Source organism: Amblyomma mixtum, chromosome 1 (genome assembly GCF_055824585.1).
Source record: "Amblyomma mixtum isolate Tamu chromosome 1, ASM5582458v1, whole genome shotgun sequence".
Taxonomy (NCBI): domain Eukaryota; kingdom Metazoa; phylum Arthropoda; class Arachnida; order Ixodida; family Ixodidae; genus Amblyomma; species Amblyomma mixtum.
This window is the reverse complement of record NC_143012.1, coordinates 322,429,928-322,457,268: the sequence shown is the minus strand read 5'-3', so window position 1 is coordinate 322,457,268 and position 27,341 is coordinate 322,429,928. Positions and strand designations below refer to the sequence as shown.

The following is a 27,341-nucleotide window of genomic DNA, read 5'->3' as shown; positions in this document are numbered from 1 at the left end:
ATGTTGTCTACCACCGGGCCTTTGGTCAACGCTGACAACTGCAACGGACGTGCACGTTTACTCCGCAGGAAACGACAAACTTTTTCAACGTTGTTTCCACATCCATCGATCTACTGGATGTTTGAATGACAGGTTAGGAAAAATGTCATTTAGATGAAATGTTGAACATTGCAGAACCCTTTCTTATATTTGTGTGGTTTTCCGCAGATTACCCGTTGATACTTGATTACGTGTGATGCATCGTGTTGAAACTTTTCATTTTGGTGATGGCAACTTTATAGGAATGCTTGTCACCTCCTCTACATGTATCCGGTGGCGCGTTTTTTTTTCTTATATATATATTCTATTGTCCGCCTTTGAAAGTCTGAAAGGTAGTATGCTGTAGCTTCGTATGAGTTGTTTTTACGTAATAACTGTTTTAACTCGTGAAATGGGCTGAACATAATCAACGCGTGCGAGAAACATTGCTAGAGGAGTGTGTTGCTATTGAGTGCGGAGTGTTAACAATTTTTGATATCGTAGAGCGTTAGAGGCTTTAGTAGGGGTATACCACGCTGACTACTACTACAAACTCTACCGGTCACTAGTAGACCAATGCCTCCAGTTACTTTGCTCCGAACCTCAATTAACTGACTGCTGTTGTGAACTACCCCAGTGTTCGTGCGTAACCTCCCGAGTGCCGTCGGCTGCAGTGGCGGAGGGCTGTTCAATAGCAGCCCATATTACTTCAGGCTGTACGAAGCACATCTTCAAGAGAACTGACTGTATTGAAGCTTAGGAGAGTGCTAAGAAAGATAAATAGCACACTGCGCAGTGCTGATCGTCACCAGTTTCCCCATTTCGCGGCTGCAAAACTAGTAAATGGTGCCCACTAGTCTGTGAATTACGCACACTTATTGTCGCGTCACTGTTGCGCGCACGGTCGGTGAAAATTCATTGCCTTTGCAATCACTGAATCGCGACCCCGGGCTGGCAGAGCGAAATCATAAGCAGTTACCTTGGATTTTTTACTTCTGGAGAGCCACCCATTAGGGTATACCTAAATGCCCGAGTACGTGAAACATCATTTGTGCTCTGTACTTTTCACGCAATGTGTTGTGGCTTGCAGCTTTCTGGCTATTCAATCCTCTTTTCTGATGTGAACAAAGCTCAGCGCGATGGAGCGCTCGCGGCAAATAAAGGCTGCAATAGGCTTTGGCGCACTGTAGGCCTTGATTCCCTTGTTCAGAATGGGCTCAAATGCTGAAGTATAAGAGGACCGCTGTGTACTTGAGTAAGCTGTCGCAAGTGATGCTGCCTTATTCCGTTGCTGAATACTGTAGTGAAGGTTATTGATTTACGAGATGAGCTATAAGCAGGGTGAAAAAAGAGACGATAAGAAAACATAATCGGTCACACCTTGAAAAATCGCTGCGTGGATACAGGTGTTCGGAAGGAGTGAACGGCAGCAAAAGGGGGGGGGGGGGGGGGGGGGTGAGGAAAATTTCTCCACCACCTCATGACTCTTGAGGTGTCGCTCATTACGCCATGTCGGTGACAAGCGCGAAGCTTGACAGCTGCACAGCCAGGAGGCAACATTTCAGGAGAAATTAGGAATAGGGGTCAACAGGAATGCCAAAGAAACACCTCCGAAAAGAAAAAAAAATGCGACTGCACAAGCCCTTGCAAAATCCCACTCAGAAAAGGGTTGTGGCAGCTTATTACGCATTTCGGCGACTGGAGTGAAGCGCTTGGCAGCTGCACAGCCAGGAGACAACACTTCAGGAGAAAGTAGTAGGGATAGGGGTCCGCAGAAATGTAAAAAAAACACCTCCGCAAAAGAAAAAAGAAAAAACGCTACTGCACAACAATTTGCAAAATCCCACACGGAGAAGGGTTGCGGCAGCACAACACGATACAACGTATGTCTTTAGGAAAAACCACAAGTCTCTAATGAATCCTTACACAAGCACTCAATGCACAGAAAAAAAGAAAACATAAAAAAAGGAAAGGAAAAAAGAGACAATGCTGAATACAAATACAATATCAGAAACGAACTGCAGTCAATCGCAAGTACAATGTACCGTAAAACAAGTGGAACTGCAGGACTATTCAGTGTTAAACAAATGTAACTTTTCACTGCGCGTGAGCGCGCGCAGGACAGAAATGCGTGACAATGCACAACAATGCATAACAATACAGTACAAAAAAATAATTAAAAACATAAAAAAAGAAAATTAGAGAGAAAACCACTAACACCAAAATACTTGAAAATACAAGCGACATGGAAAAAAAAAAGAAGCGCAATGATTGCTATGCTTTCTGCCAGCCGTTCTGTCAGTCTTAGATAATTATTTGCTACTCTATTAATGGTGTAAGCATGATAGCCGGCCTACTGTTTCGTTCATGCCGCTTGAAAATGTGTTAAATTTGTGAATCAGGTATGATTCACAGCTCTCGCGGTCATAATGTGTTTTGAAACCCGATTGAAGTACAATAGCCTTAAAGTTATCGAATGGATGCCCAAGGTTGTTTATGTGTTTTGAAAGTGGGAGATTTCGCTGTGTCCGCGCATGTGATCTGTGAATATTGATACGAATTCTGAATGGTGTAACTGTTTGTCCCACGTACTGAGCTTTACAGGTGCCACATTCCAGGAGGTAGACAACATTGGCGTTGTCGCATGAGAAGTTACCTTTTATCTGGAATGAGAAGGATGACGCTGTGCTTTTGGCGCTTGTAGTTGTTTCCATCATCGGACAGAGTTTACACCTAGGTTTATTGCATGGCGCAGATCCTCTGAAGCTACAGTTGCCGATTGTAGACGATGTTATCATGTCAAGGATGTTCCTTGAACGCCTATGCACAACGCGTGGGGGAGCAGGGATAACTTCTTTCATCCTTTCACTCTGTAGAAGGGTGTTCTGGTGTTTCGTAAGAAATGCATTAACAATGGGGATCGATACTGAATGTGTAAGGACAAGATTGTCTTGAGAGTCCGGGAGTAGCTGCTTCTCGGCATTTATTGACTGAATCGTCGATAACTGACAATGGGTGTTTCCGACGTGCTAGGTCTGCCCGGAGTTGCTCGCAGTTTGATTCAAAGTCGCCATGTTTTGAGCAAATGCTACGGAAACGTAGGGACTGACTGTAAGCGATGGAGGTTTTACAATATCGGGTGTGACTGCTCTGGAAGTGTAAGTACTGATGTGGGTCCGTGGGTTTTCGGTAAACTGTTGTCTCAAGTTTGTTTCCCGTGATGGTCACCTGGCCATCAAGAAAATTCCATGACGAGGCTGAGTATGAAGATGAAAACAAAATGTTAGTGTGAGCGTTGTTGAAGTTATAAATTAACTTCGTGAGTTTTTCCTCCCCGTGTGTCCAGATCACGAATATGTCATCTGTGAATCTTCTGTAAAATAACGGTTGGAGAACTATTGAGGAATTCTGTCTCAAGTACGGCCATGAATATATTAGCGTAATTTGGGCCAATTTTTGTTCTTATTGACGTTCCGCTTATTTGCACGCAGTGCTGGCCATCAAACTCAAAGTTATTTAACTCGAGTATCAGTTTTAACAGCTCTGTAAGCGTGTTGCCGGCAACCGGTTGTTTGGATTCTAAGCGCTCATAAGCAGAGACGACTGCTTTGATGCCATCAGCATGCGGTATGTTGGTGTATAGTGAAGCGACGTCCAGGGTCACCAGAAGGGAATAATTTGGAATTAGTCAAGAATTTCGCTCAAAAAATGGGTGATGTCCTTAACATAGGAGGGATATAAAGGAGGGATATCTCTGATCAGGCAGTCGACAAAACTCGAGATATTTTCAGTAATGGTTCCAATGACAGAGACGATTGGTTTTCCTGGATTGTTTTCTTTATGAATTTTTGGAAGAAGATAACAGCGTCCTGGACATGAATGTAACGGAATTAGGGCTTGTGCGATCCTGTCATCAATTTTCTTCTTTTTTTGTCAGACTTAGAATATATTCTGAAACCTTCTTCTTGTACTCTGGCGTGGTGTCGATAGGGATAGCCTTGTAAAATGAGGATTCGCTTAGTTGCCTTTGTGCCTCATCAAGGTAGTCCTTTTGTTCCGTAACTATGGTAGCTCCACCTTTATCCGCTGGTTTTATTACAATGTCAGGTCGGCTGCTGAGAGCCTGCAATACATTGCGTTCTAGCATTGTAAGATTAGGGCGATAAGAGCACCGTTTTGAAATTCCGATAGGATGTCTCTTCGCACCGCCTTTATATATAAATCCAGACACTTATCGCGCTGCGAAAGTAGTGTCTAATAGGTGATAAATGGAAGTTTGGACCAGGATCAGATTTTTGGGGGCGATCGTAGTAGTATTCTCGCACTCTAAGGTTTCGGGATAAATTTTTTCTATCTTTATAAAGGTGAAATTCATTAAATGTGCCGCTGGTGGAGCAGAAGTTAAGGCCCTTTCACAGCACCATGCATTTATCATGTGATAAAGTTATCGAGGAAAGATTTACTACATTGTTAGGTATGGGTTTAGCGAATGTTAAAGTAGAGTAACATGAGCCTGAAAGGGGTGAACTGATGTTTATGTCTGATGCAGAGATTGCACTGCAGGTTGCAGGGAGTGGAGAAATTTTTTCATCTCACGGAGGGATTCGTAAATTCTTGTGCAGTAGCGTTTTTTCTTTTTTTTCTTTTTTTCGGAGATGTTTCTTTGACATTCCCACGGAACCCCATCCCTCCTACTTTCTCCTGAAGTGTTGCCTCCTCGCTGTGCAGCTGCCAAGCGCTTCACGCTTGTCACCGAAATTTGTAATCAGCTGCCATAACCCTTTTCTCAGCGGGATTTTGCAAGGTATTGTGCGCATTCCTGGTGACCCCCGTTCCTACTAATTTCTCCCGAAATGTTGCCTCCTCGCTGTGCAGCCGTCAAGCGCTTCGCGCTTGTCACCGACATAGGGTAATGAGCCACACTTCGAGGGGCACTACCCTGCCTTTCTAATAAAGCCATGAGGTGGTGGGGGAAAAAATTTTCCGCCCCCCCCCCCTTTTATTATTTGTGGTTCCCTCCTTCCTAACACCTGCATCCACATTAGGGGATTGCCTTTTCAAGTTGTAATCGATTCTGTTTTATTTCTTTTTTCTTTCGTCTCTTTTTTCATCCCCCGCCTCCCCTTCACCATTGTTTCCATTTGTGCTTGACGCGTTTCCTGTACCTCGCGGAAGCTATAAAAGCTGCGTGTTTCCAATACAGTTGTGAGCCAGCTCTCCATCTCCGTGTGTTCGACTGCAGACTTTCTTCCATGCAGGAAGGACGATACTAATCCTCCTCTTCTTCGTCGATGAACTCAACATTTGTTCTCTGTCAGCTCTACAAGTTGCTTAAGGGGTACAGGCGCAATGATTTTGCTTGCCGGGTTTCTTTTCTGCCTTCAAAGACCCCTGCTATCAAAATATATAATCATGAACACACACTGGAATGTCAGAGCGTAGCGTAACTAATCAATTACGAGCCCTTTGCTGCAGTCAGTTTCGATTTCTGCCAGCGCCACCACGCGACGACTCCTACGGGTGGTCACATTTATTTTTATTTATTTGTTTACAGATTACTGCAGAGCTCATATGGTACAGTCAGGATGGTCAAGAACTAATAAGAATCATATTGCTGACGTTAAAAAATTATATAGTTCAATAAAATACAATGGTTACAATACAAACTGCAAGTAAACAGATCATCAGCAGCATGAAACAGAAACACAGTGTTTACACAATGATTTCAAGAGCATCTCCAAACCTTTCATTTTGTAACACCCCTTGAGGCAATGAATTCGTCTGTTGTAGTGCGCGGAGAATATAAATATTTATATTGGTTAGCCCATGCAAAGTAGGAGGCGAAAGTGTAATTATGCTTGTCTCTGGTTTTCTGAGTTACAGAGTGCGTGGCGTAAGTTTGCGGTGAGATTCCAAATTTTCTATTTACCGGTGAATGAAGAAGGTTGAGTTGAGAATTTATGCATTGGATGTGGAGGAGTTGTATTTGATTGACTACCGTTAGACCAGACGGAGAGTGTTTCGGAACTAATTTTAAATAGAACGCACTGCACGTCTCCGTCCTTTTTTTTTTCATGTACTAAAATGTCTGTTTTTGTGTACAGATTCCAGACTATGTCTGCATATTCGGGCTTCACCCTAAAAGGTTTTATATAAGCTAATTTCTTAACAATACTAGGTGCCCCTTTCAGTTCATGTCTGAGGAGGCCTTAGTATTTTTTTGCACATCACGTTATATAACTAATATGGTCCGTCCAAATAAGCTGTGAATTAATAATAACACCTAACTATCTGTAACATGTTTTTTCAGAAATAGCTAGGTCTGATATTTATATAGTCAAACCTCAGTGGCATTTTCTGTCTTGTTATGGACATAAATACTGTTTTATCTAAATTAATCACAATTTTCCTGCTATCGCCTCCATTAACATTTTTAACACCAGTATTTAGCAAGGCTTGATCCTAGGGTGAGAGGATCAGTTTTATAGCATGCAATCGCCAGCAACGAGACCAATCAAAACACTGGGGTTAATGGCAGAAACTATATCATTTACATAAACTAAGAACTGTAAGGGGCCAAGTACACTCCTCTGGAGAACACTTGAGGAGACAGGAAGAGGTGAGAAACAAGCGCCAGCGAAACCTCGTCAGAGTGACTTCAAGCTGCCGAGATCGTCAAAATTTCCAGCTACACGAATATCTCAGGCGGTGATAATAACCTATGTTAACAGCGCTGTGTTTTGCGCGCTTAATAACGCACTTCGATGAACTAGATCTGTACTTTTGACATCAGCGGATTATCAACATTTTTGATATTCCTAGAGCAGGAAATATGTCGATCTCGGCAGATTGAAGTATCTCTGACGAGGTTGCACAGGTCTACACAGGTCCGGATTTGCGCTTTCTTCCCTTCGCGCATTTTGTCGAGAACCCGAATATATAGGTCATTTTTTGGCACTATTGCCATAGCTCCAGCTCTTTGAGAAGAAGTTTGTTGCAAGAGCCCTCGCAGCATCTTGGCCATATAGTTTGAGCAGCCCGCCACATTTGACCGCAAATGTGGCCGTCATTTGTGACCGCCACATTCGGGTTCAGCCGCACATCCGTTGGTTCCGCCGTTCAAAATTTCTTCTCGGAATCTCATTGACTGCTTTGTTAATCTTACACTATAATTTCTGTCAATATTGTTTCTTTTCAAATTATTTAAATCATTATTAAGTGCAGTTTAATCTTTTTCTTTTCAGGCCATGCTCTACTAGAATTAGAAGCCACAGGTGCTGCACGCTCGCGTGCGTTCATCTGCATTTATGTACTTCTTTTTTTTTCGGCCACGTAAATATACAAGTAAATAGAAATCATTCCATTTCAATTCTCGGCCGATCAGCCAGTGCAATACGTGCCACCAAACCGGCCGCGGTGGCTCGGTGGTTAGCGCACTCGGCTGCTGACCCTAAAGACGCGGGTTCGATCCCAGCCGCGGCGGCCGAATTTCGATGGAGGCGAAATTCTAGAGGCCCTTGTGCTTTACAATGTCAGTGCACGTTAATGAACCCCAGGTTGTCGAAATTTCCGGAGCCCTTCACTACGGCGTCCATTATAGCCTGAGTTGCTTTAAGACGTTAGACCCTAACAAACCAAACCAAAGACGTGCCATCAATTTTTAGTCTGCCATCTATTTTAAGTCCAACAACAACAACGTTCAAAGCCTTAAAAACGTCCTAGAAAACACTGCTGCGTCGTGATGGAAGTCATTGTGGTAGCAATAAGTTTTTCTCTCCACCATTAGTATTTAATGCAGCCGCCGCGGTCGCTCAGAGGTAACGGCGCTCAGCTGCTGACCCGTAAAACGCGGATTCTACCCCGGCCGCGGCGGTCAGTTTCCATGGAGGCGAAATTCTGAAGGCCAGTGTACTGTGCGATGTCAGTGCATGGTAAAGAACCCCAGGTGGTCGAAATTTCCGGAGCCCTTCACTACGGCGTCTCTCATAGCCTGAGTAGCGTTGGGACGTTAAAAGCCCATGAACCGAAACCCATTATTTAATGCCTTACTTTACGCTATTCCTTCTCATCATGCTGTTCGCTCTCACCTCTGCGCAGTCCATATTGTGCTTTTTGCATCAGCTGTTGGAATTCTGCGCGTTCTGCTCTAAAAGGCAGTCATGTCGTTTTCTTTCCCAGCTGTCTTCTTTTTCCCGCAACGAAAATCCAGTTACACACTGCTGCTTTACGATCGCCTCTTGTCTCCGCAAGTTAAGTATTCGATCAATCTGGAGGTCATTTATTAAGGCAAGCTTGTCCAAGCCCTAGTGTCAAAACATGTCGCCGCGAAAGGCAGTCTTGCCGCCAGGATTTTGTCTGTGCTCGGTAGCAAACAGTATGGCATGTATTAAGGCGGAAGCCTTTAATGTCTTATCGTTGTAAGCAGCAGTTGTCGACAGAAATGTCACGCTTTTCAATTGGACGAAACGGTCGTGACGTCACACTGCGCGAATTTCAAACGGGGCCAACTGTACTTTGGCTAGTAACCATGCAACCAATTGAAGGGATCGTATAGTGATGATCCAAGTAAGTGGGACTTAGCTTAGTTAATTGCTTAATTACCCAATTAGCCTACTTAACTTTTCTAGTCAGGCCATATAAGTAAATACGACCGATTCGGAAATTGGTCTAGCTCGGGAATCGAACCCCTGTCTATGGCGTGCGAGACGAGCATGCTATCCACTCCGCCATGCCAGCTCGACGATTAGGAATGAACAAAGGCGCGTCTAGTGAATACGGTGTCTTCGCTCACTCCCATCCTGCTCCCTTCCCTTCCGGCGAGGTTTAGGTGTCCGCCGAGATATGAGAGACACATACATTTCCTTTCCTCAAAAACCAATTTACCGGCGAGCGAAGCGTAGAACCGCTGGTAGAACCGAATGGGCGATGGCGTTCAATGGACTCCCTGGCAGCGTTGGAAGACGCTGTCGCGTTCCACTCTTAGAGGCGAAGCTTAACATCTTAACCAGACATCAGTGACCACACTTTAGGTCAAAAAAGTGGCCCCTGAATTTTGACGGGTGTCCACCGAGATATGTCAGACCTGCGTAATTTCCTTTCCACAAATACAATTTTCAGTTTCTTCATTACGACGCCTCTTCGTCTTTCTTCTTTCACTCCCACTTTCTCCCTTCCTCTACGGTGCGGTTCAGGTGTCCACCGAGATGACACAGAATTACTGCGCCATTTCCTTTCCTCAAAAATCGTTGCGTTCAAAGGGCAAGGCATCGCGCCGAACGGGTGGTGGCGTTCCGTGGACCCCCTGGCAACGCTACAACACGCTGTCGCGTTCCACTCCTAAGGCGAAGCTTAAGCGCCACTAATTAGCAGTTAATTAGTATTTAGGCATTAAACAGTAATTAATTATTAATTAGTGATTTGTCATCACTTAGTAATTAGTACTCAATTATATGTGACGCCACCAGTGCCACAAGGGCAGTCAAAGTGGTGCGGAAAACGCTTTCGCCTCTACGCACTTTAGACAGTCAAAGTTCCCCCTGAATTTTTGTGACATATGACTGACTTACGACTTTGGTTCACAAAATTCCACTCTTCACTTTTTATTCACGGCCCCATTGAAATGGCGCTTAAGTACAAAAACGCTGCGTCCATTCTGCCGACCAGTTGGTTGTTGCATACCTGAATCCAAGCCCGAACTAACACACTACTATCAGCGCTTTAGTAAAAGAACAACGGATCCTCTCTCTATATATGGCCTGTTGAGGCATGAAGGTTTGTATTCCTATTGAGTGTGCCTTTCGGGTAAAAGCTGCTTGCCTGCGTCGGCCTTATCATGCGTCTCGCCGAGCTGAAATGAACTCTAAAAATCAACCTCTTGCTCGTCTTCTGAGCCGTTCTTAATGAGTACTTCTAATATGGACTCCCCGTCTTTAACCTAAACGCAGAGTTTTAGGGTTGGCATGAAGTAAAACAAACAAAATACGTTTGTTTACACAGCGAAGAAACCATAGCATTGAAGCAGCCAAACACATACAAAGGCGAATAAATCAACGCTAGGGACAAAAGCTGGAATCGCCGCATACAGTACTTCTTTGTGGTAATCAGCCTTCACCAGGAAGTCATACCATCTTGCACACGAAAGTAAAAGGACATTGAAACCGAGGAGATCAAATAGCAGTGTTGTGTTTATTTACGATGATATTGTTAACTGCGGGCATGCTGTGGGCAATTAGTTGGATAATCATTTCAGGCAAGGCAGAATTTAAAATAATGGGGAGGAAATGACAACCGCACGCCGCCAGTGGGATCCGAACCTACGACTTGCAATCTTGTGACCAATGGACAATGGATACACGTGAGTGCCATTAAAAAGAGCGCCGTGCAGCAGGCCACTAAACTTATAATTGAGGGACTAGAATTACGTTCGAGTACGCGCGGCACTGCTCAGCTACCGCTGCCAGATGTAGAAGAAAACTCGGAAGAGTGCGCGACACGTGCCCCTAGCTTCGCGTGCCACGAGCCAGGGCGAGCTCCAGAGAAGAAGCCGCCGCCGTCAGAGCAGCACGTCTTTTTTTGTCCTTACTTCTCAGGCCTCGGCCATGCAGACCAATGCCGTCAAAGGACAGACGAGCCCTTCACCTACTCCATCGGGGCAGGGCAGCAAGGAGATGCCGGCCGGTGGGGTGGCATCACCGGAGCGATCGAAGAAGCGCCGGTCGAGATCCAGCAAGCCCGGTGGCTCCAGGAAGGCAGGCCGCCAACTTCCACGTTTCTTCCGAGATTCAGCCCACGTCCAGGCAGGCGCCAACGTCACCAGGCCGTCCCCTACCACCGGCCAAGAACTGCATCCGGTGAGTGACGAGCAGACCTTTTTGCTGTCCCGCCCCTTCTTCGTTTCGCCTTCGGGCTTCTTCTTTCGCGCCGTTTCACTTATGACAGAGTGAGTAACGAGTACTGGGAACGAACCACGAGACCTATTGGCCGATGTGGCTCGTATCCCTTCAGAGGGACACAGGAATGAAAGTGCTACAGGAATAAGGCCTTTAGGAACTAACTGCGCTACCACAACCGTTAGTCCCTTAAAATGCATTAGTCACTTATGGTCAACTGCGAAGGCACATCAGCCACACTGTCTCCAAAGGCTAACCACTCCTGACGAGAACAACGTGAAGCAGTCAGTCGCTTTTCGCCGATTTCTGGTTCTGGGTAGCGTGCTGAGCTTTTCTGCTGCATGGTTTTTGTCGACCGCTATATTTATGTTGCTGCCAATTACGATCTCCCCATTGACCCTAAAACCTGAAGTCCACTTCCGCACGCACCATAGCGGCTCCATTGGATCTCCGCACTAGGCGCCGGAAAGATATTAGCGCGATTTGGTTAAACGATAAGCACGATATAACGTGCGTAAATGTGACATACGGTGCCTGGAACTTTTACGGGCGCCGGAAGCTATAGCTTAGTTCTGCTTCACCGCTACACAAATTCGGTTCGCATATGAAACACAAGAGGTAAATAAGCCGATTGTCGACAGTGCTGGCATATCCCTCCCCCCACCCCCCCCCCCCCCAAACACACACAAAAAAAACAAAATGGCATCTAATGTGTCGTTAACGTTGCTCGTGAGCCAGTTGCGAGGTCTGGAAGCCCTCTGGTGGTGTTCTCAACTTCTAGTCTACTGCGAACAATTTTGGGGGGCTCAGAGTTTACGAGCTTACATTTGCTGAAGCCATTCATAATGTAAAAGAGTTATATATCCAGAGGATTTGGGTTCTCGTTTCCGTCGTGGTTTTCGCTCTTTGAAGTAAGAAATAAATATTATTCAACATGAATTCATGGTGTCTTCTTCAATGGAGTCCTCAGTCCAGAATCCAATTTCCAGCCAAGATCCTATAGTCCTGCTTGAGCCACAGTCACTGTTATTGCCGTGTCTCGCAGGAATGAAGTGCAGCCTTAGGGGTAGGAGATTCGTAGCGCGCTTGTGCACACACGCAAAAAACGACGTTCATCAATTAAAAGTTCGTGGTAATCCACGGACGCTTCGTGTATTACCACCCGAAGCCGATCTGTGCATACCTCTCAGTAAAGCGCGTATATCCAGCCTATTCTCCAGATCTCATCCTATTACCTGTGATGTTTGTGACTACGGCTGTAGGTTTCTTTGGGGATCAATAGGGCTGCCTGGTGTCGGCAACAGTTCTTCACTGCCACCTTATCACGTCCAACGTACGTTCAGCGAACCTTAGTAGGGAAGCATAGCGATGAGAAGATAAATCATAATGATGCTTGATAACAAAAATGCGCCTTTATGAAAAGAAAAAAACTCAATTCTGGTCATATGACGCACGTAGCATGTCTTTGCCATTAGCAAGTCGTTAATTTTCCTCACACATGTTGACCGCAGGAAAGAGGCGCAGAAACATGGGCCAAAGAATACGAGGCTGTATTGAAGCCGTCCAGTCTGGGGCCGGTCCTGCAGCCCTCCCCCAAGAACGTCAAAGCCGCCGAGTGCGGTTCACCGCACTCTACTTCGAGCAAGACGGCCACGCAGACTCCTGCGTCCTGCTCAACTGTCTCTCCTCCAGGTACTGAAGTGTACCAAAGTTAAATCAGCGTCCTTCCGCAGAAAGAGAAAATTGCAGATATATCCGTGGCACGCTGGGTGCAACTGCTGCCTAAACACCCTTCCACCTATAGTGCTTGGTGACTGGTTACCATTTAATATCGCACTTGGTGAAGGATCACCCCGCCTTTCCTCAGAACTTTCTCGTCTTCTTTAGGGAGCTGCCATAGCAATCTATGTATTCCTCATCTTCCGCTTCTTTCGAGCTTACCCGTATCGCATGGATAACCTTTCCTGTCACCTACGTGGCCATCTGTGCAATGTATACAACATAGGTGGGAATGAATACATACAGCTTACTTACGCTTAGAAAGGCATGTGTGCTCTTATCTGCCGTCAAGGTCAACTTTATTTTTCTACAGGTGAGCGTCAGCCCTAATTCATAATTCTGTCCATGTGAATTCTGGAGCGCGAGCCCCAGAACGCTTCTCTGCATTAACATAATTATTAACGTGATAGAGTTAAGACTCACGTTCTGCGCAAAAACCGGCGTTGGTGTTCGCATTGTGACTGAAAAAGCAGGTGGCGTTCGTGACACTCAAGTCACGCGATCTTGTGATATCATCACAACCTTCCCACCCGAATGTGACCAAACTGGCAGGTGGCAGTTAAAATAATGATTGGTCGTGAGAGCTTGTTCGGGGAGAGCAATGTGAGTCGCATAAGCCCCACCTGTGGTTGTGCCTGAAACAGCCGCCAAACGGGGCAGTGGCGCATAGCTTAAGCGCTGCACAACTGTGACAGTGGTATGAGGACTCCGCGCTATCTTTGAATGCAAAGTAGACAATAACCAGTTCCGCATATATGAGCGTGTAGGCACAACGTAGGGGAAGTGATACGCATAGAGGGCCCCGGGCCGCTGAAGGGAGCCGTTAACGCTGTAACGCGTACCCTGAAGGTCCCTTGATGCTTATAGTGCGGAAGCACTAATCAGGAGGTTCGGAGCCCTCCAAAATCATTTGTCTGTCCGAGAGCAACTTGGATCCCAAATCGGCATATAGGGATTCGCCATGCTTTCGCGCTGCATACGAATGTTGTAAACAATCTCTCATTTTTGCTTTCCTTTTCCTGCTCGCGATGCGTGGCTTTCTGTAGACTCTGTACATGGCGCCATGCATTTTGTGCAATATTGACGCCCTCGGCGCGAGCTAGTGGTGCACGCTTCTTTGATCAACGCTCCATGTTGCACATTGTGCGTTTTTTTATAGTCTTTTAGTATTGCGCCACCTTGTAAACCTCGATGAATGCGTAGCTGAAGCTTTCCGCTAGTGAATGCACCATTTACTTACAAACAGCCTGATTTTATAAATTTCTCGTTTTTTTTTGGTAGATGACGCTCAGCGTACCGAATCGCCAGCACCCGGTGCTGAAGGGGCCAGAGCGGAGGGCGTACGCACACCTCAGGCCACGGGAGCGCATTCAGAACCTCCAGCTGCCCCAGCTTCGGGAGCGCAGTCGACGACCCACGAGTCGACGGCATCCCGAACGCCGCATAGCTTCGAAGACCTCGTGCATGTCTCCGCAGGTCTCACGCCATCTAGTCCGTCCGAAACTTCCCACAAAGGCCTTTCCCAGTCGACAAGTGCCCTCCGGGACTCTAGCGCACCGCAGGCCGCCAAGAAGGCTACCGAAGCACCGATAGTCGCCAAGATTAGGAGACAACCCGAGAACCCAAAGCGACTCCTACACGAGAACGGTGACAACTGTCTGGCCAATAGAAAGTCCGTCGATCGCGCTGCAGACGGCATGCTAACGCTAAACACTGTCTCGTGTCCGTCGCCACCAATAGGCTACACTGGTCCACTGTCCTCTACTACGGACCAACAACCGGAAACGGGCCTGCGGGAAATGGCTACTCTCCCGTCCCTCATGGAGAGATTGGTCGAGCCGTTCAGGAGGAGAGCGCACTTCGGATCTGTCACATTGAAGGTACTTGTTCCTCATATATTGGAAGATTTTCTTTTTAACGCGTTAGCGCTAGACTTCCCATTGCACAAAAGGGTGCCTGGCGTTGGCGTGTGAAGCCGCCATGACGTGGAGAAAATGTTGAGAGGGAGACAGAGAATTCCCCCATCTACTTTCGGAGGAGAGGAGGGAAGAGAGGTTAGAGAATGGTAGAGAAAGAGAGAGGCCAAGTCGGTGAAAGGCGACGGGTGGCGAGGGATGGGTTGGAGGAGGGCCGAGGGTGTACGGCAAGGCACATTGCTGGATTGGATCAGGCGGAGTAGGTGAGGGTGCAAAATGGTGTTCATGACATCCTAATCAAAATCACGACGAAGAAATGGGCTTGGGCAGGGCAGCTAATGCGATGGTAAGATAACCGCTGGTCCTTGAGGGTAACGGAATGGATTCCAAGAGAAGGCAAGCGTATCAGAGGGCGGCAGAAGTTTAGGTGGGCCAATGACATTAAGAAGATTGCGGGGATACGGTGGCCGCAAGTGGCAAAGAACAGTGTTAATTGAAGAGACATGGGAGAGGCCTTTGCCCTGCAGTGGGCGTTGTCAAGCTGATGATGATGATGATGATGTATTACGCGGTGATTGGCTGCATCCCACTACCAGCCATCTCCAGGGGTATGGGGGGGGGGGGGCACCAATGGTATACGCATAATCTGCCGCATGAATCGCATTGATCACGCATTATCCCTGAAGGTCGGGAAGTGGACGTTCTCGAAAACAGCTGTGTTGAGGTGATCCAAGTCAGCACGGACATGTTTCTAGAGTTAACAGCCCTGCGGTCGTATTCGTGTTTATTATCAGCGAAACATTGAGTTGGACGCGTTGGTAGAGATTCATACAGGTCAAATAGCGCAAGAAAACGACGGACTAGAAAAAAAAATAAACAGGAAAAGTGCTTCCTTTCTTCTGGTCCGTAAATTTTTGCTCTGTTTCTCCACAGCTTTGCAGTATGTTCCAACCTAAAGCTATTATGTACCCAGTGGTGTCACCTAGCGGGCATGGGATGCACGTGGGCTCGTAACTGAACTCTCGATCAAAAGTCTTCGCGACACGTAGTTCGCCTTTGAGGTATAGCGGAACCCTTACGGTACCCCTGAAGGCCAAACGGTAAGAAGAGACAAGGAGTGTTGTTGTTACCCTGCAAAATATTAGCATCAAGCTTCCTATACGCTTCCGTCTGCATGCTGAAAAGCAAAACGTGGTTATAAGATGTTGGCTAAGGATGTGCCGTTTGCAAAGCGGTCAACTTTCCACGGGCACATCGTTGTGCTACAGGCCACTACGGTACATATAGGGCTTCTTGTCTCTGAATCCGTGGGCTCAGGGAAATCTCTGGAAGGCTTTTGTTTGTTGTGTAACTGTGAAACTACTCCGCTTCTCACGTCCAGCTTTCTGGGACATCACTTTTCATTGTGAGGCAACTGAAGAATATTATAAGGTACCGTTATGAAGATTTAAATGGGAATGGTCTAATGGTCCGAGGCGTAACAAAATCTTGCTTTTAAAGTTTTTTCTGAGCTAGCAGCGAGTAGTTAAGACTGCCATAGAAAACTAGTGGGGTACGTTGTTGACAGTAAGTAGCAGAAAATTACAAACGTCCACAGGAGGGATCTGCGGATAAATCGATTGCTATGATGCAATCTTAGTCTGAGGGAACATTTCGTTAATACACAACTTCCCGTTGAAAATTTGGCTTGCCCAGAAATTCTGAATGTGGCCTGCGAGAACTTCGGGCTCATGTCAGGCCTAATTTTACTGACACCCACAGAGAATCGTATCGCGATGCACTAGATGAGCCTATCTCGAACCTAGAAGCAAGAGTCCATTGTGCCCACGTTAGTGATGTCATTCCTGCTGTGCCAGGCCGCTTGCCGGCGCTGGCAGCGTATCTCTCACTAAGTGTCGCTAGGCGTAACCTGCTTCCTCTAACCGAAGCCGTAGAAGAAAGAATGAATGAAGAACTTCTCTTGCTCTTTGTAGCCTCTTCTGGGTCATTAGCAGAGCAACCTCTCAGGGTGGCACAGCCGCCATTTTTATGTTGTCGGGATAGGAGGCTACGTCTACATTACTAGGTCTGGGTGCCTGCACCACTTCGTTCGATAGCTCTGGAACGTGCTTCTCGTCTAGCTTTACACAGGTGTGGGCGCATGTGCAAGGGATGAGGGAGACGGTGTAGGAGCTCCTGATGGCGTCCGGTATATCGGCTCTCTATGATGTATTTGGTGCTATCTTGGTAGCACAGTCGTTGGAGGAGAGCCCTTGAGATTGAGAAGAGGCTGCCATCTCTTTCGCAGTCCTCGACGGTAACAGAAGTGAAGAATCCCTCGCAACTTTAGCAGATTAACAAGTTGCATAATGAAATTACACCAGCGGTAGAATTAGAAGGCTCTACATGTCATCTGCCAAGGAAGCGCCAAGCATAAACTTCACGTCATAATAATGGCACCAGGACACGCCGGGATCACCGGAAATCAGGCTGCCAATGCAGCAGCTCGAGGTTACTCCAACTGAGCAGCTGTTGGCGAGGCGGACCCTGACGAGGCCCTGTGGGCGTGGAACCGCGATACCGAAATGGCGTTGCCGCTCACGCATTTACTGCTTTTCACGCAGGTATTCATCGCTGGTTATTCAAGTCACTGCTTTCATGCCGAGGAATTGTCTGCTGTGCATGATTCGTCTACGCTGGATACTGGTTCCTTCACCAAGCTTTCACCTGTGCTAACCACGGTCGACTTCAACGATTGTGTGTGCCTCGCAGCCGATTTTGGACATTGTGCGGTGCCAGTCAACCCACCATGGTTTTACAGCCCGTGCCACTACACTCTACAAAAGGCGGGAATCGTCACTTCATCGTTGGGGCGTGGAACCGGCGATACCGAAATGGCGTTGCCGCTCACGCATTTACTGCTTTTCACGCAGGTATTCATCGCTGGTTATTCAAGTCACTGCTTTCATGCCGAGGAATTGTCTGCTGTGCATGATTCGTCTACGCTGGATACTGGTTCCTTCACCAAGCTTTCACCTGTGCTAACCACGGTCGACTTCAACGATTGTGTGTGCCTCGCAGCCGATTTTGGACATTGTGCGGTGCCAGTCAACCCACCATGGTTTTACAGCCCGTGCCACTACACTCTACAAAAGGCGGGAATCGTCACTTCATCGTTGGGGCGTGGAACCGGCGATACCGAAATGGCGTTGCCGCTCACGCATTTACTGCTTTTCACGCAGGTTAGTGACACATATTTCAATATATGTTTAGTGTATGCTTTGCCGGTTCCACCCCCTGTATTGTATGCATGCGTTTCTTCTCATTCTGTAGCACACAGACCCATGTTACGCAGAAGGTGTCGTTTTTCTTTATTTCGAAGAGCTGCGTTTTACCTTTTGCTTCTGGTTTTGTGCGGCGACATAGAAGTTAACCCAGGACCTAGCGATGCAATCCTGCAGCAGCTTTTGCAAGGCCAGACAGAAATTAAGGAAAAACTTGCAACTATCGAGAGTTATCAGGATGAAAACAAAACAGCTATGTCGGATCTGAATGCCCGTATGGCCAATTTAGAAGCAAAGATTGTAGGTCTTGAGGAAATGAGGGCCGCTGTCGAGGACTGTAGGGCGAGTAGTGAAAGACAGCGTTCCGAGTGGCAGACTCTGATGAAGAAAGTGGACGATCTTGAAAATCGATCTCGACGATGCAATCTGCTCTTTTATGGAATTAAGGACGAGGATGAACGCGAGTCACAACCAATTTCTGAAAAACTTGTCCTAGATTTGTGTAGATCTACTCTGGGAATAGACCCCAGAATCGAAAGAGCCCATCGCCTCGGACGGTTCCGTTCAGAAGGAACTCGCCCAATAATTGTTAATTTTAGTTCATTCAAAGAGAAAGAGGCTGTTCTGTCAAATGCGAAGAAATTGAAAGGAAGTTCTACTAGCATTTCAGAGGACTTCTCTGAACCAGTACGAAACAAGAGGAAAATGCTATGGGACTACGCCAAAACTTGCAAGGGACCCAATGGCAAAGCACATCTGAAATACGATGTCCTTTACTTGAATAATGTCAAGTACATTTACGACGAATCTCAGGGGCAGGTAGTTCGAGCCTCTTGACAAGTTAAGCCGGATCACTCTGTTTTGTCGATTCTAGTACTAAACTGCAGAAGTATTAAGAATAAAGTGGACAAGCTACATGGTCTAATTGACATGGCGAGACCTTCCGTTGTGATCGGATGTGAATCATGGCTGGATGGGGATGTTAGCGATAGCGAAGTTTTTCCGAGTAACTATATCAGCTATCGAAAAGATCGAGACAGGCACGGAGGAGGCGTATTTATACTGGTGGACGTCTTAGTTAGTTCTCGTAAGATGGAAATTGATGTTGGGACATGTGAGGCAGTATGGGCTCAAATTAGACTTTTAAATGGTAAATTACTATCAGTTTGCTCGTTTTACAGGCCACCTGGAAATCAGCTTGAACCCATCAGCGACCTAACTGATATGATTGAAACTGTTAAAACAGACTGTTTAGTTGTTGGAGGTGACTTTAACATTCCTGAATTAGACTGGAGCTCAGGATGTCTTCCGTCTAGAGCCAATTCCGCAGTAGGCAAAGAATTGTTAAATCTGTGCAATTCATTTAGCTTATCCCAATTAGTGCTGCAGCCAACCCGTGGCAACAATGTTTTGGATTTATTATTCACTAACCAACCATCGGCAGCTTGTTCTACCCTTGTAGTGCCCGGTATCAGTGATCACAGTTGTGTTTTAGCGGAAATGAACTTTCAGTATGTTAAACTTGAAGACTGTGGCAATCGGCGCATTTACAGTTACCGAAAGGCAAATTTCCCCGAGATAGCCCGGGCACTTGAATCCTATGTCGATGTGTACGAAACATTGTCTGATTCACTCAGCGTTGATGAGCTGTGGCGCACACTGACAGCCAAACTTTTTGATTTGCGTGAGCAGCATGTGCCGTCATGGGTGATGACGAAACGTCGCAGCAAAAGCAAGCCATGGTTCACAAAAGCGCTGCGCAGAGTCGTTGAAAAGAGGCAACAACTATATGCGCGCTTCAAAAGAAATCCGTCGGAAGATAACATGGATCAGTTAAAAAAGATTACAAAGGATATGAATGCTTCGGTCAAAGAGGCTAAATTTACCTACTTTCAGTCTTTCGACATGCGTATCCAGGATCGCCCTAAAGAATTTTGGCAGTACATAAAAAAAAACAGAAAGGATGAATTGTCTATCCCGCCACTCGATCACAACGGAAGTATCGTTCATGATAATCTGGAGAAAGCCAAGTGCTTTAACACGTTTTTCAGCTCAGTTTTTTCTGCTGAGGACAGCAATAGCCCTGCCGATTTTCGCCTTGCCTTGAACTGTACGGAACCCATGGAGAACATTGAATTTGATCAGCGAGGAATTGTGTCGCTCTTAGAACGCTTAAAAGATAACAGTGCCACCGGTCCGGACGGCTTACCCACGATCCTGCTCTCTTCTTGCGCTTTTGCGTTGTCAAGGTACCTTCAAATTCTTTTCACAAAGTCATTACAGGAAGGCTCCTTGCCTGATGAATGGAGGCTTGCTAATGTTGTACCTATACATAAATCGGGACCTAGGAATGTTGTTTCAAATTATCGACCAGTGTCCTTGACCAGTGTATTATGCAAAGTTTTAGAGCATGTGTTTTATACTAGTATTATGAATCATCTTAGTATACATTCATTATTAAATACTAATCAACATGGCTTTCGCAGTGGTTACTCGTGTGTCACCCAGCTTACCGAATTTGTACATGACCTGTCAAGTGCTTTAGATAAGGGATATTCTGTTGACTGTATTTTTCTAGATTTTAAGAAGGCCTTTGACGTTGTATCACATTCCTTATTAATACAAAAATTATACTGGTACAACATAAATGAGAACGTTATTAGGTGGATAAAAGAATATTTGAGCGTTAGGCGTCAATGTGTTGTTGTCAACGGGAAACAATCGCATGAGGTGGCTGTAACATCAGGGGTGCCTCAGGGATCCGTCTTGGGCCCATTACTGTTCATAATTTACATGAATGACATCTTTTCAGGTATTTCTTCATACATGCGTCTTTTTGCGGACGATTGTGTATTGTATAGAATTATTAACGATCAAAGTGACTGCGATGCATTACAACAGGATTTGTGTAAAGTGGCCCAGTGGTGTGAGAGCTGGAGAATGCATATTAACTTACAAAAATCTGTACATATGTGTTTCACTAAAAAGAAGGTTCCCCATATTTTCACTTATAACATAAATAATAGCAGACTGCTTTCAGTGTTGGAATTTAAATATCTTGGTGTATATTTAACAAGTTCAATGTCTTGGCATCGTCACGTGCATTTCGTTACTGCCAAAGCCTGTCGTGTTTTAGGTTTCCTGCGACGTAACGCTAAACTTTTCCCTTTAAAGACTAAAGAACTGCTGTATAATACAAACGTTAGAAGCATACTTGAGTATGCTTGCACTGTCTGGGATCCGAAAACCTTGCTTGACGTTCAAAAGCTAGAAAGAGTTCAGAATTTGGCCGTTCGTTTTGTTTTCAATAACTATGGGCGATATTTTAGTGTAACGAGCGCGAAAAAATCTTTGGGTTGGGACTCACTTCAAAAACGTAGGAAAGTACTGCGTTTAAAATTATTTCATAATATATTTCATTCTAGAACTGGAATAGACAGAACCAAATATATAGCCAACCCTGATTACGTGTCTTTACGTAGAGATAATTCACTTAAAGTTAAAGAATACAGGTGCCGGACTGACCTTTTTAAAATGTCTTTTTTCCCCAAAACGGTTTCGGAATGGAACAAGCTGCCTGAGGAAGTAGTGTCCATATTATCAAATGATTCATTTTCTTCCATGCTGTGACATTTTTTTGTGTATAATAATTCCGTGTTCTTTCTATCTCATTGTTATCTTTTTTTTTGTAACCACCTGCACGCGGTGGCATTTGTGTACTTTTTCTTCTACCCCCCCACTGTAATGCCAGCCAATGGCGCTGTGGGTATGATGATAAATAAATAAATAAATAAATAATGCGTAGACATACTGGAGCACCGTGGAAAGTGTCCACTGGACGTATCCTTCACGTCGCTCAACACTAAGCAGGAAGCAGTCGGTTCGCTGGAGCCAGCTGAAAACTAACACATACCTCTGTCTATTTAATATCCCAGCCGTAGTGGCTTAGTGGTTATGATTTCGGCTGCTGACTCAAAACACGCGGGTTGGACCTCGACTGCGACGGTTGCGCTTCGATGGAGGCGAAATGCTAGAGGCCCGTGTACTGTGCGATGTCAGTGCCCAATAAAGAACCCCAGGTGGCCGAAATTTCCGGAGCCCTCCACTACGGCGTCCCTCATAGCAGCAGTCACTTTGGGACGTTAAACCCGGTAAAACCAAACTGAACATCTGTAGCCGACAGCGTTTTGGAACCAGCCACTCCATATCCTAAAGTGTCTAATACTGCTGCCAGTGTCACGAACCTTAGTATTTTTAGTTTGGTCACGCTGAAAGCCACCGACACTAGGCTTTATCATTTTGTTCTTGACGCGAGAGGGGACCAGGCTTACCTCATATGATCGCCGCCACCCGCAGCTGCTTCCATATTGCTCCAGGTTGCCGGGCAAATGGCGACCCCAGCCGGCATTTCTCGAGGGAGCGGGCACACACGTTCTCAGAACTAACTCAACAAGCACGCCTTGCCCGTCGACTCTATCCCCCTCCCCACCCCCGCCTATCCCACTCCCAACAAATCCTCTGGAGGCGACTCCAGACCCGAACTCTTCCTACCCCTCAGCTTCTATCCCACTTCCGCCATGTTTCCCCAGAGTGCACTCTCTGCGGAGAACCGCACGCCACCCTAGACCACATCCTCTTCGGCTGCCCTGCCGATCCTCCCCCGCAGGGACAGCCCGCCATCGGTACATGGGAGGAATGGGAGGCCCTCCTTGCGTCGCAGGACCCGGACGCGCAACTTCGCTGTGTGAACCGGGGTGCCAGTGCCATGGCCCTACGTGGCCTGGACACATGCGCGTAATGTGAGGGCTGTGCGGTGGCCCTGAGACCTTGTACGGTCCAAACTCACTTGCTTAATAAAGTTTGCCATCCATCCATCCAGGTTGCTGCACTTGCTTTCACACCTTAAAACTAAATTTAGAAATTAAGACCCTGTCAAGAGCGGCCAAGAGTGGCACTCATTCTATTCGACGACCGCCGAGCACGCTTGTTGCTACGGCCGCCACCGAGCTGATCATTTCATTGTGGGCGCAAGTACGCCCAATGAAGACATCAAATTTTACGCCACTCCGCTCGTCCATTGTACACGGCGTTGTCGCCACAACGTGACACCGCCACGCAATGATTACAATTATGGCTCAGAACTAAGACACAGTTGGTTTCCGTAACAACGCCTGCAGCAAACTGAGCAAAGCACGCCATGCGATAGCCGTGCGGCTAGTCTTGGCTAGGTCGGCTTGAATAAAACTTCCGTTGGGCCTAGTTGGTACATGATGTTGTGAAGGTGTAGGTTGCGCAACTACGGGGCAAACCACGAAAAAAGACAGACACACACAAGCGCACTAACAACAAGTTGTTAGTGCGCTTGTGTGTGTCTCTGCGTCTTTCTTCATGGTTTGCCCCGTAGTTGCGCAACCTACACCTTCACAACATGATAGGTCGGCTTGACCGCGTTACAGCGAGGCGGCGCGAAAATTAAGTGCAAAAGACTCTGAAGGCCACCTTGAAGAACACCCCAGGTTCACTTCCTCTCACGCTGCGAACGCTGCCAGCAAGTGCACAGGGCCGCAGAGCCGACCCGTCTCTGCTCGAAAAACGTTTTCGAAGAGTTCTCTTAGGAGAAGCGCCAAATGCAGGGGCGAGGTGCGCATTTTTTTATGTGGAATGACAAGCATAATTGGAGCTGCATAGATGGCGCAGCTTTCTTATGCTTTTAGGCAAGATTTTCAAGGTGGAAATCTGTGTTCGATGTAGCCAATAACTCGAAATATCCGGATTCAATAGATCTGGACTCGGCTGTGCCCGCTTTCTTCGTCAAAGCAAATATCATGACCTGGGCTGGATCATAAGAGAGCCTTACCGAACCTGCAACAAACAAAGGTTGAAGGCTTCTTCCGTGCAAATGCAGGTGCTGTCGCCGTGGTCAACGATGTCACTCTCGCCTTCGCCACATAGGATGAGGACGTCAACCATCTCCCCGGCCTCTAGGTGGCCGTTGGTTGCCGCGGCCGTCATGCTCCTGCTGGCCCTGGCGATGATCGCCTACACGCTGCTGCGCCCCACCGACGGTAGTGACAAGCCCGGCACAGGTCCTCGGCCCTGCCAGACGTCCGACTGTCTCTGGCACGCCAGCCTCTTTGCCGAGAGGTTGAACGAGAGCATAGACCCGTGCGACGACTTCGGCGCGTTCGCATGCTCTGCGTGGACTGCGTCCTCATCCGGTCCCGCCAAGACGTCGACGCGCGAAGAGGTCGTGCTGGGCTTTGCGGAGGCCTTCGAGGGAATGCTAACTGCCGTTCAAACGTGAGTAAACTGCTCACTGCTCCGTGCCTGAGACATTGGGGTGTTTTTAGGGGAATTATTTTTCTTCAATATTTCGAACCCTAAATTTTTTTTATGTTCTCAGACAGTACCTCGTAACACTGAGGATTAGAACGGATGCGCACACGAAGAACCACAAAGGATCAAGGAAAAATAAATTGATAAAAACGGCTGCGTTGCACGTTTATCGTTACTGAAATCGTGTTGAGTACTAACTGGAGAATATTAACTCTCGAATTCTATAAGACTTTTCACGCTATGGCAACTAGAACACGAAAGATCTAAACAACTTTATTTTAATAGTAAGCAGTAGAAAATGGCGTGATTGATTAGGAATTTCAATGCTTTGATATCGTAATAAATGGAATTGCAAAACCTTGATCGACATTCACACCTTCCAGTGCACTGTACATGTGAAGCTTCCTGCTCGGTGCTAGTGTGTGTGCATGCTTTGCCTCTATTTACTTGCTCTGACGCTTCAGATATATGATGCTACAGATAGTCAAAGAAAATCACCGGCCAAGTTCTCAAAGCTATTGCCACAATTCCTGGTCTACTAGCCAAAAATAACCAAGTCCTTAAAAAAAAGACGGGGTGCCTAAGCCCCGTGACGACAACTGAATGCTGTTGAGAGTCGCGTGGCCTTGTATGTGGCATTTTTTCATTCTCCACAGTCAATTTATACAGTGCAGTTAACTTACTATTTGAGTACTGACTGAATGAAAAGTGTAATTAAAACTCGTAGGCCGTTTTGAAAAACGGCTGGCTGCAATGTTCGTATCAAGGTACCATTTGTGCAGCTTTATTGGCTGTTCTTTAAAAAAAAAATCTACCACATTACCAGTTGGTGGTACAGATCTCTCACGCAGTGCACCCACTAAGATCCTTCGGGGTAAGGGCTCCAGGAAGCCATTTTTTTCCCCTGAGACGCATCCTGGGGCACCGAAGCAGCACCGCTGTCACGTGTAAGCTATTGTACCGCGCGAGTTATCTTTTATAGGCGATAAAAAAAAGCTACGTTACGCCAGCGCTACCTTGATGCAAGCATTCCAGCCAGTTGTTTTTCAAGATCTACAAGTGCTGAATTAACGCTTTGTTCCTGAAGACAATAAATAAAAATGTTAGCTAAATATTTTTTACTCATTAATTTTGGAAAAACGAAAAATGCTGCAGACTAGACCACGCGACTCTCAACACTCCTGATATGGTTTCTTTGGGCTTGGGTACTCCGTTCTTTGCAAAGTGTTACCATAATGCGGGACACCGGATACAAAAGTGTAAGACTGGCCATCACTTGTTATCACGCACTGTGTTATCACTACTCTCCATGACACAGACCCTAGCTGTCATGAGTCATTCTTGGATGAAGGATGCTTTCACGCACAAAGTCATTTAGCTCTGCTCAGAAGGACGCTTACATCGCAGGTATTGGTGGTCGAGGGAGTGACCCGAAAGTCACACTTCCTCTCCGAATTGGGAGAAAAAATTCTTGACCAAATACACATTCGTCAACTTTTAATCCTACGCGTTTGGGCATGCGTGCCTTAATGAGGATTTCTGGAAGGCAACTGTAATATAGGTACCAGGGGTGCGAATATCGGTAATTGTTGAGCAGACAACTGAATATTCCGAACATTAGAAACTTGTGTTTTTATATGTTTATTGGGGTTTAACGTCCCGAAGCAACCCAGGCTATGAGGGACGCCGTAGTGAAGGGCTCCGGAAATATCGACCCCCTGGGGTTCTTTAATTAACATACACCAACATCACACAGTACACGGGCTTCTAGAATTTCACCTTCATCGAAATTCGGACGCCGCGGCCAGAATCCAAACCGCGTCTTTCGGGTCAGCAGCCGAGCGCCGGAACCTCTGAGCCACCGCTGCGGGGCACAATAGAAACTGTTCAAGACGTGAAAACTTTTTGAAGAGCTCTCGAATATTTATCGAATACTACATATGGGACAGTACGAGTGCATTATTGGCCAAATGTCTTGAATTATTTACCGCTACCACGCAACACGTTCTGCCAAAATATGCAGGTGCGATGAAGAGCGAGCCGACAGTGCGTTCAGTGCCATGTCGTTCTCATAGCGGCGTGCGCACCTGTGCGCCTCTAATCTAATAGGCTCTCGGTACATGCAATGTTCGATGTCATCGTAGTGGTCGGAATTAATCCAGAGCCCTCCCATTCGGCGCCCCTCGTAGCCCTTGTGTCTCTTCCGGCCGTTAAAAAATTCCTATCTAATACCTCCTCGCAAACCGTGGCTCATGCTAAAATATGTTTTCGGGGAGGGGTGTTGCAGTAGCTTCTTCTGGCACTGTATGTTCGAAACGTTACTTAAAGCGAAGTGCTAGTTTGCTCGCATAGCGGTTTCTATTTCTGTAGTAAATACTTTGCCTTAAATGAATGCTTTCCTGCCCCCCTGCCTTCAGTGTTTTCTGTGTTTTCTGTGCTCATGCGTTTCCGGCTCCACTTGAAATTTTATTTCTAGTTTTAGATCATTTGTCTATTTAAAGATGCAGCAAAACTAGTTAAATTGGACTTCGCGATGGTGAAGCAAATGTCCGAAGTAAACGAACTTCCAACTGGCGGGTGGAATAAATAAAACCACAAGAATTCTTCTACATCAACAAGACTTCATTTCTTGAAAAAGGTCTGAAATCGTTGGTTGCCTAATGCGAGAAATTTGCGTGGCAGTAGCTATTTCTAGCAGTTCAGCGAAATAGTGCACTGCTCGTACGCTGTCGTGTAAACCAATGCATATGTCTTCTAAGGCATTTAAGGCGACGCGCACGCAGTGCAAACAATGATGATGCCGGAAACAGCAACAAACTAAGGGGACACTTAAGTTCACCTTGAGAGAATGATACGGAAGCGTTAAAGGATACCCACGGTCGCTCTGTGGCTCTCCTGGCGCAGCCTTTTGCAGACATCGACATTCTTGGTGCCATTATATATTGCTTTATTGCGCACCATCGTGCATAAATGATGGTGATTATTAGGCACCCTAATTAACTCGGTGTTCCTGCAATATAACTGGCCTACTGTGCGGTGTGAGGTGCCCCGTAGAAGACATCCATTTATCCCACTGAACGCACGTTCCTCAGTGGTGTAGACTTAGCTTTCACGGTTAGCCTTATGCTACAATTAGGTTA

General features: G+C 46.4%; 1 protein-coding gene across 1 annotated transcript; it reads left to right on the top strand.

The window, feature by feature from the left end:
- Positions 1-2: 2 nt before the first annotated feature.
- LOC149372711 (uncharacterized) lies at positions 3-24,169 on the top strand. Its single transcript, XM_089582451.1, has 5 exons — positions 3-132; positions 10,608-10,868; positions 12,419-12,599; positions 13,968-14,566; positions 23,771-24,169. Exons 2-5 carry the CDS (start codon positions 10,617-10,619, stop codon positions 24,167-24,169), a joined length of 1,431 nt encoding a protein of 476 aa, XP_089438577.1. The 5' UTR covers positions 3-132; positions 10,608-10,616.
- Positions 24,170-27,341: the final 3,172 nt, after the last annotated feature.